The sequence below is a fragment of the Struthio camelus genome, chromosome 24, assembly GCF_040807025.1.
Source record: "Struthio camelus isolate bStrCam1 chromosome 24, bStrCam1.hap1, whole genome shotgun sequence".
Taxonomy (NCBI): domain Eukaryota; kingdom Metazoa; phylum Chordata; class Aves; order Struthioniformes; family Struthionidae; genus Struthio; species Struthio camelus.
The window spans coordinates 6,535,527-6,549,803 of NC_090965.1; the positions used below are offsets into that span (position 1 = coordinate 6,535,527).

General features: G+C 58.7%; 1 protein-coding gene across 2 annotated transcripts; it reads left to right on the plus strand.

The window, feature by feature from the left end:
- The first annotated feature begins 703 nt into the window (after nt 1-703).
- On the plus strand, nt 704-13,700 carry PRELP (proline and arginine rich end leucine rich repeat protein). 2 transcript variants are annotated; one of them, XM_068917924.1, is made up of 3 exons: nt 704-1,250; nt 8,054-9,005; nt 10,945-13,700. In XM_068917924.1, exons 2-3 carry the CDS (start codon nt 8,069-8,071, stop codon nt 11,121-11,123), a joined length of 1,116 nt encoding a protein of 371 aa, XP_068774025.1. In that variant the 5' UTR covers nt 704-1,250; nt 8,054-8,068; the 3' UTR covers nt 11,124-13,700. The 2 variants fall into 2 exon arrangements, with proteins under 2 accessions (XP_068774025.1, XP_009676766.1); XM_009678471.2 differs by lacking the exon at nt 704-1,250 and adding an exon at nt 2,633-2,805.
- Nucleotides 13,701-14,277: the final 577 nt, after the last annotated feature.

Sequence of the window (14,277 nt, forward strand, 5' to 3'; positions counted from 1 at the left end):
CCCAGCTGCGCTTTTGGCTGCGCAGCCGAGCGCGGGAGCGCAGGGAGGGCAGGATTGGACCCTGCTGGGGGCCGTTGGGGTGGTGAATGAGCAAAAGCAGCTCTGGTTTCCCGGCCCCTCCAGCAGATCGGCTCGGCTGGGGAGAGGGCGAGAAACCCCTGCCCTCGGAGCCCCGCGGCCGAGCGGCCGCCGCGACGGGGACGCCCGCGGGAACGGGGCTGCCCCGCGGCGGTTCCTGCCGCTGCCCATGAGGAGGAGGAGCAGCTTCATCGCGGCCGGCACCGTGGCACCCAGCGGGCGTCCCTCCACGCTGTTGCCGAGTGAGAAGGGCCGGGTTTCACCCATGGAAAGCCCACGAGAGCGGTTTTTGAGCAGTGACTCCTCCTTTGGCTCTAGGGGAGAGGTTCAAACTTTTATTGTTGGTTTTCCTGGAGCCCCTAAAATTGCGGGTGGAGGAAGGCTGAAACCCTCCGAGTTAAGACCCTCCATGGCCAATACCCGGCTCTCATCCAGCTGAGAGCTCGAACACGTTGGAAAGAGCAGCAGCATCCTCGTGCCCGCTGCGGACGGAGCGGTGGCGAGCCCAGCCTGCCGGGGGCGAGTCACCCCCGCTGCTCCCCTTCCTCCTTCTTTTTAAGCGTCATCAGGATTTAAATTAAAGCTGTCACCGCTTGGGAGCGAAACCTGGGTCACGTTTCACCGTGCTGTCCGCCCGGCAGGAGCGCAGAGGCCAGCACGGGGCTGGGTCCCTCTAGCAGGCACTGGGGACACCTGAATGTCCCTTGGCACAGGCGGGGGACCGCCGCGGGCGCTGGTGGCACGCGCCGAGCCCCCGCGCGCCCGTCGCGAGGCGGACGCGCCGGCCCAGGCGCACGCTCCTCCAAGAGGGGCCGTGGCAGGGGACGGGCTTATTTAAACTATTAATTAGCTTTGCTCCCAAACGCTGCTTCTGGGCGGCAGCAGGAGTTGCGTCGCAGCGCCCGCCCCGCGGCAGGCAGGCCGTCCGGCGTGCGGCTCGGCGCCCGAAGCCCTCGGCTGCCAGAGAAAGGCGTTTTTTTTTTTTTTGTTGTTGTCTCCGTGCCTCCATCCCGGCCCTCCGCCTCCCGGGGAACAAAACCCCGCGCGGCCGCTCGGCTCGGCGGAGGCGCGCTGGTGGCGGAGCCGCACAGCCGGCAGCAGCGGCGGCGAGGCGCCCGCGGCGCAGCTGGCCTGGGCAGTGGCAGAGGCAGGAGGAGGGAGAGGACGCGCAGGTAAGCCGGGGCCGGCGCTTTGCCTGCTGCTGCATCCCGGGCTCCGCGCTGAGCAGCGCCAGCCCTGATGCTCCGGCCCTCTCCAGCCTCTCCGACCTGCAAACGTTTGCTGTTTTCTTTTTCTCACCTCTCTTTTCTCTTCTTCAGCAGCTGGAGTCTTTCTTCTTTCTGTTTTTTTTTTTCCTTCTTCCAAGAGTTTTTCTCAGCCTGGGGCAGGGTGGGAGTGCAGGGGGTGTGTGTTTAGGGCTGCAAAGGCAGGGGAAAGTCCCGTGCATGCTAGCACCGTGGATGCTGCCAGTTGCTTCTCGGGGCGCTCGCAGGGACCCCCTGGTCCCTGCTTGGATCCCCTTGTGCCTACCCAAACCCCGCTCGCCCCTCTCCGTCCTGTTCATCCCCTGCCTTGGGAAGCAGCAGAGAAAGTGCGTAAAGAGAAGGAGGAGAGGCTGCAAAGAGACCGGCCCCCCCCGGGGCCAGGACTCCAGGGAGCCCAGGCTTTGGTGCTTTGTCCACCGAAGGCGCCTGGTCACCCCACGTCTCCTGCACCGAGCACGAGGTTGCTGTTTTTAACCATATTTGCCCAAGCGCGGGCTGAAACGGCCGGGGGGAGAAGGGCTGGGCAGGGTCCGCGGCGGTGCTGCAGCAGGGGCGCGCTCAGCCCCGTGCCCCCTGCTTGGCTGCAGGAGCGGCGAGCAGAGCTTTCCCTGCCGTGGGTGGGAGCCCCACACCGTCCCACTTCCCGAGCGAGGTGGGAGAGGGCAGTTGAGCTGCCTCGCGGTGCTTCCGGAGGTCTTGGTAGCAAGCTGATTTTTCTGCGCAGATTTTAGGGGGCAGAGCCCTGCTCCCCTGCCTGGAAGGCAGAGCTGTGTCGAGATGGGAGAGGGCAGAGGGTCAGCCCCCTTGCTGCACACCCGCGGTGGGTCCAGCCGCCCCACAGGTATGGTTTGGACCTGGCTCTTCATCTCTGCTCCAGCAGAGGCAGGAGATGAAGAGAGGAAGCAACAGGATAGGGATGTTCACCGAAGTCCAGGGAAAGGGTTTTGTGTGTATGGAAGAGCCTCGTGTTATCCCAGACCCTCCCTGCCCTGCTTGTTTGAAAACTGGGTGCTTTTAGGCAAAGTATTTACATGGTGGGAAGGGGAAATTCATCCTCTTAGCAGCTGAACGCAAAGCACGCGGCACGTGGGAGCTTGGAAACTCTCCGCGGCGCCTGCGATCGTGGGCTTTCCTTATGTGGTGCTCCGCCGCCGGCATCCCGCAAGCTGCCGGAGGTGGATCCCGGGAAGCACCCTTTCCGCCCGCTGCGCCGGGCTGGGCTGCACCCAGCAGCCGACGCAGCAGCGGGACCGCGGGTGCTGGGTGTCCCTGCCTCCTCGGGGCAGAGGGAGGCGGAGGAGCGAGCAGCTGAGTGTTTCCACCTGGGAAGAGATAAAAGTGCAGCTGTGGGAGGCTTCCTGTGCCCCTGGGAAGAGCCTGGAAGGGAGGGCTGAGGAAGGAGCTGATCAGAGAGCAGCTTCCCAGCCCTGGGGAAAGCGGAGCCAGGAGAGGGCTGTGTGAGGTACCTGCTCAGAGGGGAGCAACGTGTGTGTGTGTGGGACATGCCTGGGGCCGGGCTGTGATTGCTTTGGAAATGTTCACTCTCCTGAATTGCCTTTTTTTTTGCATCTGGCCAGTTGCACTGTGTGTGGTTTGGAGGCCCGTGGGCTGTGCTGGGAGCAGCCCTGGGGAAGGGTCTGGGCTGTGGAGCAAGGGTGGAGGAGGAAGGGGGTGCAGGGGGAATAGCTAATGCTGAGGAGGCAGCAGAGACTTTTCTTTTTCCTGGGACTGCCTTCCTATGGACCCTCCTGTGGGGAGGAGGTTACTGAAGGGAGCAGTGAGCAGGACGAGCCTTTTGCAACCAGTCTGCTGACTTTAATGCAGTTAGGAAATGCTCCTGGCATGCAGAGAGGAGCATGAGCTGTGCATTGCCTCTCTGCTCCTTGCAGCCTGAAAGTGTTGTTAAAGAGCCTGTGAGGATGGACCTGGGAGCGTGCTCTCCGGCGGGGCTGCAGGCAGGACACCCCTGTCCTGTGCACGGATGCACCGCTATCCCCGCAAGAAAAAATGTGGCGGGTGCCGAGCCCCCTCGGCTGTGTGACTGCTCCAGCCCGAGCCGAGCAGCCCGGCTGCTCCCTGGGAAAGCGCGAGAGCGGTGGGTCGCGCAGCGGCGCTCTGCTCCCCGGGTGCCTCGGGGCCGCTGGGGCGCCAGCTCCCTGGGAGGACGCGCTTGCGCTGCGTTTGGCCGTTTTCCACCGGGCTCGGCTCTCCAGGGCGGCTGGATAAAGGGCTCCCTGTTTTGGGTACGGCTGATCAGACCCAACGTCTTGCAAAGACACTAACAGGCTGTTAAAGCAGTCGGACGTGGAGGGAGGCCAGCGAGGGAGCTTTGCTGGCTCCTTTCGGTTATTTTTCAGACGCCTGTCTTCTTCTGTGTTAACGTGCTGGTTCCCAGGGCTGCTGCGGGTGTTTGAGGTCTGTGGGGCTCGTGGTGTGTTGAGGTCTGGGGGTGCCGTGGAAAAGCTCTGCACAGAGCTTCCAGGGTTATGGGAAACGGGCTGAAAAGGATCCTTTGCTCTGGGAGCTACAGGTTCGTTAGATGCAGTAAAACTAAACTTTTTGGACAGCAAATGTCAGCGATGTTTTGCGGCTGGAACTTCCAGCCCCTGCCCTTAATTTTTTGAGCCTCGATTGTAATGGGATGAGATGCCCCTTTCTGGGGAAAAAACAGAGCCAACCAGTTGGGTGCATTGGCCTTGCACCTCAGCCAAGGTGCTCAGCCCAGCCTGAAGCTCGGGGGTGTCAGAATTGCTTTAGCCCATGAATTCAGCCTTTTTTCCTCCCCAAGCAGTTGGTTTCCTGAATGTATGTGTTGCTTCATGGTTTAACTTTATTCTAGTTGCACAGTTCCCTAATGGGTCTCCTGAATTTGAGCCATTCTGTCTGCTTGGGGCTGGTGAGAAAGGTCAGAAGAAGACGTTTGCACAACACGCCCTGTGCTGTGCCGTGGCGCTGGCACGCAGACACTGTTCACGCAGACTCTGGGTGTGGGATTTTGAAACTTGCTGCTTGCGCTTCATGCCAGTAAATTCAACTGCGTGAAAGAGGATAGAGAAGAGACTGACAACCGCGGCTGGGGAGAGCCGGCTTTAAGCCCTCTAAGGGGTTGGAGGCAATCATAAAGCTTGCAGTGGCCTCGGGTTTGTTGCAAAAAGCCCAGCTGTGGGCCTGTTGCGAGGGCGTTATTCTGGATCTCGGGCCATTGCACGGACTGCTGGCTGTGAGCTGTGTGCCTGGAAATGGTTTGGAAGTGGATGCTGCCTTCCCAAAACAGGCTGCTTCTTGGGGGAGAGCCCCTGCGGGTCGCCCCAGCCTTGCGGGGTGAGGCTGGCGGGGTGCCCCACGCAGCTGCGTTGGGTCCCCCCGTAGGGACCAGGCAGCGGGTTGCAGGTGGGGCGGTGGATAAGAAGGATCGCTTCTGCTTTCTGACACTTTCCTTCTGCGGTGACAAATGGCACGTATTGCTGCCAGCTTCCGGCCTGAATTTCTGGCCCGGTGAGAGTTGCTGCTTCAACCTGAGCCCCCAAACATCTGCTGAGCTGAGCCCTGGTGCAGGGCGCATGGCGCAGCGGAGCCCGTCTGCGGGTTGCTCCGGGACGGGCCGAGTGCTCGGCGAGCTCCCCGAGACCGACGGAGTGACGGCTCTGCCTCGTCCCGGTCTCTCTGCCAGGGGCCTCCTCGCTGCAACGTGTCCCAGCCCCGGGGAGAGGAGGCATCCGAAAGCCTGGATCTCGGCGTGTGCTGGCTGCGATGTCCTGTCCCAGCTTCGCAGCTGCCTCCTCCCGGTGCCATGGGCCAAAGCCAGACCTCAGGACCCCTCTTCCCCCCCCCCCCCAAACCTTTGCGGGTGTTAAAATCCAGGTCTGAGTTCTTGGAGCTGAGACAGTCCAATGAAATGGCCTGGGACAAGGTGGGGGCGCGTGCATGCAGAGAGAGACGTGGCTAGGCGAGAAGCACAGGTCCTGCAGGGTTGGGAGGGGACTGCACGTAGACCAGACCCCCTGCCATGAGTTTGTCCATTCTCTGCCGCCCTCTATTTAATCTGTCCTCTTGCAACACAGAAGCACGCACGTACATCCCCAAAGGGGACTTATTACAGCACTGCTGAGCTGAATGTCTGGCAGGATTTCGGCCCCATACTTCTCTGCTCCCCGCCTGTTCCTCCCTTCCCCCAGCAAGATGCCAGAGCTCTGATTGAAACCAGCAGGCGTGTGAGGCTTGTAGGGTTAAACGGAGCCAGATGGGAGCGGAGCGAAACAAAAAGGAAAGTCGCAGGCTGGGTCCGGAGGGTGAGAACAGGATCTCTTCCAGGAGGGAGCCGGTTGCTTCGAGCCCCGGGAACGCGAGAAGCTGCTTCAAAGGGAGCTGGGCCGGTGTGCCACCGGGAGCTGGGGGTCCTGCTGGAGGTCCCTACGGGCATCTCGGGGTGGCATGCAGACCACGGTGGGTGGCAGCACCAGGGTGGGAAGCTGTCTTGGGAGGGTCTGGGCTGATGCCCTTGTGGGCCGCCCGGGAGGGCGTTTCCTTGCTGGGAGAAGGCAGTAAGAGCGGGTTTGCCGGCGGGCTGCCGTTTGCTGCACCCCTGTGCAGCGCTGGGCCGTGCTGTTGGCTCGACAAGGAGAGCCGCTAAGGTTTCCCTGCGGCCGCCCGAGGTGGGGCGCGATGTGCCTGGCTCGGCCCTGCCCGTTCGCCGGTGCGGAGCGGCTCCTGCCGAGTGCTGGGTAAGCAGAGCCGGCTGGAGCTGGCCGTGGGCATGTTCCCGATGCCCCAGGCCCCTCTGGATGCCAAGGCATCGCTGTGTGCGCCTGTGAGCTGGGAGCCTGTCCCTGCCTCATTGCATGTTTTGTTGGAGAGCAGAGAGCCAGGAAAGCCCGGGGCTCCTGTCCCAGCAGTGCTGGGCAGGTGCCCAGCCCAGGAGGTCTGTCCTCCTCCGAGTCTCCCCAACCTCCTCCCTGTCTTCTCCTGCTCCATCTCTGCTGAGCTCCTCCATCTGCCCCAGTGCGCATCTAGCTTGGCTCCACTCCTGCTGGGGTAATAAACACCCCTGGAAAAAGCTTGGTGCGCACCTGGAGGTGTCTGCTGCCTACCCAGAAAGCACACAGCCCATCTTGCCTCCAGCTGATCCCAGGGAGTCTGGGAGCATCCAGAGCGCCTTCTATGCGGGGCTTTCTGGGGAGCTCTGCTGCCACGAGCTGGATTCCTGCAGCCTCCGCTTCGTCACCTGGAAAGTCACCAGCCAGAGGCTTGCCAGGCAGATTGCCGCCCTTCCAGGCAGCGGAAGGGACGGCAAAGCTCAGCAGCCTCCAAGGGCTTGCTCATGAGCCCAGGAATGGGGGCACAGTTGAGCCCAGAGCAGCGTGGGAAGGGGTTGTGCTGGTGCTCAGGACAGGCAGGATCACTTCCCCCAGCCCGCAGCCTTGCCAGAGCCCTGCTTGCTGGGGCGAGGAGTGAGCAGAGATCTCTCCTGATCTTGCTGTATCTCCCCTGGCACCCTGTGGGGCAGCTATCCCAGCCTGTCACCTTGTGGTGGGACCGGAGGGGATACGTCAGTTATTTGGGCAGCACAGGAAGCCCTGTAGCCAAACATCTTCAGCGTTGCCTGTGCATGGACGTGCAAGTGTCCTCTTCATCACACTCAGAAATGGCCTGTCCTGTGTTGAAGTCTGGTCCCTGAAGCACAAGACTATCCATCATTGCTGCCCTGCTAACTCCTGCTGGCCTCCCGATACCATCACTCAGCCAATTTGCTACTGAGCCATTGATTTTTGGCTCAACTGCAAAATTAAGGCTAATCCATCAGAGCTTCCAAGGAGGTGATCCATCCTTCTGGGAGAGGTCATGGCCGCAGCAGGGCTCCTGGAGATGACCCAGGCTCTGCCCAGCCGCGCTAGCGTGGCCGCATGCCTCGCTTCAGAGGTGTCTGCTCGTTGGTGCAACAGGACTCGCTGTGGTCATATTAGTGACACCATCTGTCAAAGCTGAAGGGAAACTGCAGCTCAAAGGCCTCCTGTTCTGGTGGGAGAAGCAGGGAAATATCCTTTCTGGCCCATCTTTTGCTCACTTCCCAGCTGACAAGGGGATTTCTGCTCTCCATCTGTCTCTGTTTTTCTGTCCGCTGCGTTATCCTTTGCCAAATTTATTACCCAGGCTCTTTGCAGTATTAGGACCTCTGAGCAGCTATCTTCCCTCTTATTGCTGAATGAATGAAATTACACCTGAACTCATTTCAGTAAGCCAGCTGAGCAGTTCACGGGGAGCATGACGCATGCGAAATTGCCTTAAGAAAGGTCTTGTGGCTTCTGACATCATTTGTCAGGTGGAGCTCTAGCACTGGAAAGCCCAGACCCGGTTAGGGACAGCTTCCCCCAGATTAGGTGCTTTCTGCAGCTTAGAAAAGGGTGACTCTTCCCTCGTCTATGGACTGTTCTTTAAAAGGCCAAACCTGTGTGTGTGTGTTTTTGGGTCTTTTTTTTTTTTTTTAAAAGAACAAGGGGGAATAAAGCTGAGCCAAGGAGCAACTCACGACCTAGACAGGGTTTGGATTTAAAAACAATATCCAAGAGGAAGGAGAGAAAATAGTGGGTTACCTGGCTGAGATGTGAGGTAAATGCTCGTCCATCAGAGACGGTAGCGATGGGGTGAGATGGAAGGTGATGCATAAGCCTAAATTGGGCCCTCCTTAACCGACCTGTTCTTGTTGCCTCCCTCAGGGAAATATCTGGACCATGAAGGTGGCCTTCGGATTGCTTCTCCCACTGGTTCTTGTGCTGATCTCGGAAGTGAGCGGGCAGCGTAGGAAGCCTCCCCGGAAACCCACGCGCCCACCTCCTGAGCCTGTCGAGCCCGTCGAGCCCACAGAGCTGCCCCCGCCCTTGCCACCGGGTCCCCCCTCCGTCTTCCCTGACTGCCCCCGGGAATGCTACTGCCCCCCAGACTTCCCCTCTGCCCTCTACTGTGACAGCCGCAACCTGCGGAAGGTCCCTATCATCCCGTCCCGCATCCACTATCTCTACCTCCAGAACAACTTCATTGATGACCTCCCGGAGGAGTCCTTCAGGAACGCCACTGGGCTGAAATGGGTCAACCTAGACAACAATCGCATCCGGAAGGTGGACAGGCGGGTCCTGGAGAAGCTGGAAAACCTCATCTTCCTCTACATGGAGAAGAACCAGCTCAAGGAGGTGCCTTCCTTCTTGCCACCCAACCTGGAGCAGCTGCGTCTGAGCAGGAACCAGATCTCCAAGATCCCTGCTGGGGTCTTCAACAAGCTGGAGAACCTGGTGCTCTTGGACCTGCACCACAACAAGCTAAGCGATGGGGTCTTCAACAAAAACACCTTCAAGGGACTCAAGAACCTCATGCAACTCAACCTTGCCCACAATATCCTGAGGAAAATGCCTCCTGGGGTGCCCAATGCCATCCACCAGCTCTTCCTAGACAGGAACAACATTGAGGACATCCCCAGTGACTACTTCAAGGAGTTCCCCAACCTGGCATTCATCCGGCTCAACTACAACCAGATCTCAGACAAAGGGCTGCCCAAGAACTCCTTCAACCTCACTAACTTGCTGGTGTTGCACCTGGCCCACAACAAGCTCACCAATGTCCCTTTCATCAGCTCCAAGCTGGAGCACCTCTACCTAAATAACAACTCCATTGAAAGTGAGTTGAGGAAGTGGGTCGGGAGGCCACAGTTAGACTTGAGGAGCAGATATGCTTGGGGATGGCATATGTTTCATTGGAAAATGGCATCTTTTACCCTCGGAGATTTGAACCCTTTGAAGGGGGATGCAGAGTTGAAATGAGCTGGTGGCTCTCTCTAATGAATGAAGGAGGATGGATTTGGATGTAGAGGCCCAGGGATTAGGCCAATAGCCCAGGAGCAGGAAGAGAGCAGAACTTAATTCCTTTTGCTGTTACAGGGCCTTTTTTTCCCCTCACTGTCATGGGCAACTCCTTTTCAGGTCTACCTGCTATCAAAAGGTTTACTTCCCCAGCAGGGTGTGGGAATATGTATATTTAAAAAGGAGAGTCTGTGCACATATTTCAAGAACAGATGCCAAGTATGCAGTCAGGATGGTTAGAAATAACACAGCCTAGCTCTCTAGCTGAGCCTTGCAGAGCGAAGAAAAGGGAGAACAGGGCTGTGATGGAGGTTGCCTTGGCAAATCAACCGGGGCAATTTCACACTATTTCAGGCAAAGTACAGCAATCTCATGGGAGAGATGCTGGCCTGTGAAATGCGTAAACATGGCTAATGTGGGGAAGATAGAGGCCTATTCCCAGCAGCCCTGGCTGTTTCTGACATTAGAGGTCCAGCAACCTGTTGTCCTTGCTGAGAGTATCCACAGGGAAGCAAGAATGCAGCGCTCTGTCCAGAAACCCTCCGTGTGCACCAGGAAAAGTGCATGCAAGCAGTCAGGCTCTTAAATTTTTGGCTGCAGGACCCATACAGGACAAGGTGGAGCAGTCGCCAGGCAGGTCACTGAGCCCAGCAATGAGTGGCGTAGCGCAGGCACTGCCGGTGACCGGGGTATTTATTGTGCAGTGACATTGCGTGGCTTTCTATGCGAAAGTAATCAGCTGCTAAAGAGCAGCTGTAAAATCACAGCACCGCTTTAGCAAGCTGGCTCCTGACGTAGCTGGGTACCATCTCTGACTGCGACGTAAGCCAGGAAGCGAGGAGAGGGAGAAACCTTCTGCCTTGATGCCAAGTGATAATAGTGTCCCTGACACGATGCCAGGGAAAAAGGACAAAAACTGCACAAGGCCAAATTCCTTGTCTGACAGAAGCAGCTGGTGTTGGTTCATGAGGGAATAATGACGTAGGGATGAAATGCAAATTAATCTGTGTTTTATTGAAATACTAGACTGTAGCCAAGAGGGTCTGGGGGTTGAGGTTGTGACTGCTGTTGACTTCAGGGTACATAGACCTGTAGCAAGGTCCTGCTGAGACTTTTGATGCAAAGATGTTTGCATGGCCATGCACCTCATGTCCCAGCTCTGTGTTTTACCCCAGCTGTCTTGTTCCTTCTTGTACTTAGTTTTTCTGAGGTTTCAGTTCATGGAGTTGGGTCTGTAACAATGTAAGAATGTGCAAAGCAGGCCTGGTGATGGGGAGAAACGCGTGGAAACTCAGCGACATGCAACAAGCCCGATCAGTGATTATTAATGTTATCTTTAGCCTAGCAGCGCTGCAGCATGTTTTGGCGATATTTTTTTGAAGGCTTAGGGCTGGGTAGGCTGTTTTTGCATTTGAAATCATCCCTTTTCTTTCACTGTATTCCTCACCTTGCTTTGGCTGAATGTGACCTACTTAAATTCTGAACAAAAGCAGGATTTGCCTCTCGCTGGGGCCCTAAAGCTGCATCTTATCTTCTGGGAGCAGCTAACTCATACCCAAGAGAGATGCCCAAAGCACTAGGAGTTAGGGCAAGAAGCAGGGGGTTCCCCTTTTGGCAGCAAAGCAACCCCTGTGTTAGGCTGGGTGAACCCCAGGGAGATGGGGGACAACAGGGCAGAGGGGTCTCTAGCATCACTTCGTGCCATCCCTGTCCTGGTTCCTCTAACCCACCTCTTGCTTTGCTTCTCCTCCCTGCAGAGATCAACGGGACGCAGATCTGCCCCACGTCCCTGATGTCCATCCAGGACTTCTCACCCTCGGACCTGGACAACGTGCCCCGGCTCCGCTACCTGCGGCTGGATGGGAACCTCCTGAAGCCCCCCATCCCCCTGGACCTGATGATGTGCTTCAGGCTCCTGCAGTCCGTGGTCTTCTAACCCTGCCCGACAGCACGCCTCTCCCAGGACTTGGCTTTGCACAGAGACTCGACCCCTGTCAGCGTTTGACACTTGGGACCTTCTTTGCCTCCTTCTCTCCCTGCTCCCCCCCGCCTCTCCTTCCCTCTCACATTTCCCCCTCTCCTTGGTGGCCCTGGCGCGTGTGTCCTGGTGGACCATTGTCCACAGGATGGCACCGTCCTGGGCCACGGCGGGCGCCTGGGCAGCACAGGGCGGGTGCTGCCCTCACCCCGGTACCTGGATGGCGATCCCCGTTCCCCACCTTGGCACCCGGCCTTCCCCAGGGCACCATGTCCCTGGCGGTTGCTGGAGCTGGGGCTGGCTTTCCCCTTCCACCTGGCAGAAGTTCAGGAGCTTGGGATTTGTCCTAGCTGAAAGCACCTCATGATGGAGCTGATGAGGGAGCTCCAAGGAAGAGGGGAGGAAACAGGGAGCCTAGGACCAAGCCATACTGTGGCACCCTTGTCACGTGTTTCCAAAATGAAGCAGTTTCGGCTTGAAGGCAGCTGTGCCTGGCATGCCAAACCCAGCACGCCAGAAAAGCTTAAAACCAGAGCCTGATCTGCCTGGGGACAGCTGTGTCCCTGTTTGCTGGGCTCGCAGGGGGCTGGGCACAGCTTCCCTCCTTGCTCCGTGTTGGGGTGACGAGTGGGTCCCTGCTGAATGCCCTGGGGAAAGCCCGAGGGTTGCTCAGCTCCTTGTGTCTTGCTGCAAGACTCGGGTTGTCCCCTTGCTCCGGGGGGACCCTGCGGGCATGTTCCCCCACCGGCTCCACGGCGAGGCTCTGATGTCCTTAGGGAAAAGCTGCGTGCAATGGAGGTGGAGCAGGGATGTCCCAGGACTGACGTGACAAGGGTGACCAGTGGTCACTCTGCAGCAGTGGGGTGCCGAGCCGGAGGCGTGAGGCTGTGCAAGCCTGGCGTTTCCCAGGGCTCTGGGTGCGCGAGGCCCCGTGTCCGTCCAGCGTGGGCCCCCGCGAGCAGGGCTCGCGCAGGCGGAGGCGCGGGCCTGGCGCCATTCGGCAGGGCCAGCAACGACACCTCGTGGCCAGAGCCACGTCCCAGGGTCCCGTGCGAGGCGGTCCTCCTCCTGCAGGGTCCCTTTGCAGGGGCCTTCTAGAGGGGTTTCCTCTGGAGGTTGCATTCCCTCCGTCCCCCCCCCCCCCCCCCCCAAAAAAAAAAATCCATGGGGCTTGCTGTCGATTGGGCAAGGATGGTGGGTGGGGAAGATCTCTGACTTCTGCAGATGGAGCTGGGGTTTGCCGCACCCTGGGTGGGAAGAGCTGATTCCACCTTTCCCGGAGCGATTCCCCACGCACCCCCCCCACCCCTGCAGGACCTGGCCACCCTTCCTGCCTGCCCCTGCGCCCTCGACCCCCGTTTTCTTCTCTCCCGGGGCTCCAGCACCAGTTGTGCAGGCTGAGTCAGGCCCCGACCCACGGCCGTCCCCTCCCGCGTCCTGCCAGCCACCGCTGCAGCCGTGCACGGCTCGGCGCGTCCGCAGCTCGCCGCTTCCAGCCGAAAGCCCTGCGGCGGGCAGGCCCCGACGCCAGCGGGGCCCCCCGGCTGCAAGCGAGCGCCCTGAGCAGAGCCTGCTGCTTCAACAGCGATGCCGGCGTGAATCTCGCTCTTGTATTTAGGTACCTGGGGCTGGATGCTGACCGTGGCGATGTGGGTGTGAATCCGGGCTCTGCTGGAGCTGGGTTACGCCTGTGAAATCTCTGCTCTGCTCTCGCAGCTCCTCTCCACTTTACCGCTCGACTCTATAAATTTAACTCCTGTTTGCTTTCTTGAACCAAACACATATGTCTGGTTTTGGCTCTATTTTTTTTTTTTTTGGCAGAAGAAAAGAAAAAGGAAGAATAAATCTTTTGGAAAAGCCATTTTTTATTCCCCCTTCTCCCCATTTCCATATGTATCGCTTCCCTCTTTGATAGCTGTACCTGCATATATAGGGCGTCCGGGTTTAGGGGGGATTATTCTCCTTTTTTCTTCCTGATTCTTAGGATTTCAATTGAAGGCCGAGCATTAGAGGAAAAAAAAAAAATCCACCTGAAATAAGTATTAAAGCAATTAAAGGAGCAGTTGCCCTCCTTTGTGTTCAGCCACCAAGAATGAGGCTGGTGTGAGATAAGCGTGGCCGGGCACCGACTGTCGCCCTCGGCGGGAAGGGCGGCAGGAACGGGAATCTCCCTGGAGCCCGTGGGAAACGCCAGCGCTTCCCGCTCCTGCCTTCCTGGCGTGCCCCGCACGCGTCGGAGCTGGGCCACGGCCAGCGACGGGAGGATCGTTAAACTCCCGTGCTAATTGGGGGTGGTGGTTTTAGCAAGAGTCTCTTCTCCCAATCTTCCTCCAGCGGGCTTTATTGGGTTCGACAGGTTTCAGCCTTAAACCCGGAGATCCTATGTATATATTTATATATAATGTGTATATATACTGGTAGACTGTACAGATACATCTATAGACATACGTAGTTCCTGACTGATCTCAACTTAATGGTATTTTCACTCCTACTCTCTGCGGTGGTGAAAATAAAATGATTCAAAAGGGATCCAGAGCTGTGCTCAGACCTGCTTCTCTCTCGCCTCTCGGCACCTGCCTTCGGCGCTCGCCCAGGGCCCGTCCTCATCCTCGGGGACAGCTTTTCCAGGAGCCGAGGCTGGGCTGGGGGGGCCGAGGAGGGAGGCTTCTCCCTCGGCGGTGGGAACGAGCCTGGCCCCCCCCCCCCGCTTTCACGCGAGCAGGACGGGTGTAGGCAGTGATTTGTCTCCTGGCATCGCCTCGGCTGTTGCCGTCCCCGCGTGAATCACGAGCGGAGAGGGAGGGCGGGCGTGGGAGTGGGTGCGAACGCATGGGCTTCGGCGCCGTCTCCGCTCACGGGAGTGTGCACGTTCGCGGCGGGGAGGGGATGCGGGGCAGGCACGGGAGCCGGCTCCCCTTATGTTTTGCTCTGTGGAATAAAATCTCTGCGTTTTATGACCAGCACGAGAATCACACGCTCCCGGGGAGCGCGTTCGCTCCCTGCCGCCCCAGGCAAGTCGTGCATCTCCCTGCCGGAGGACGTCCGCGCCGCAAAAACGCGGGCGCTCGTCCCTTCTCTCTGCGAGCGGCAGTCGCGCGCTGCTGGGGAGCGG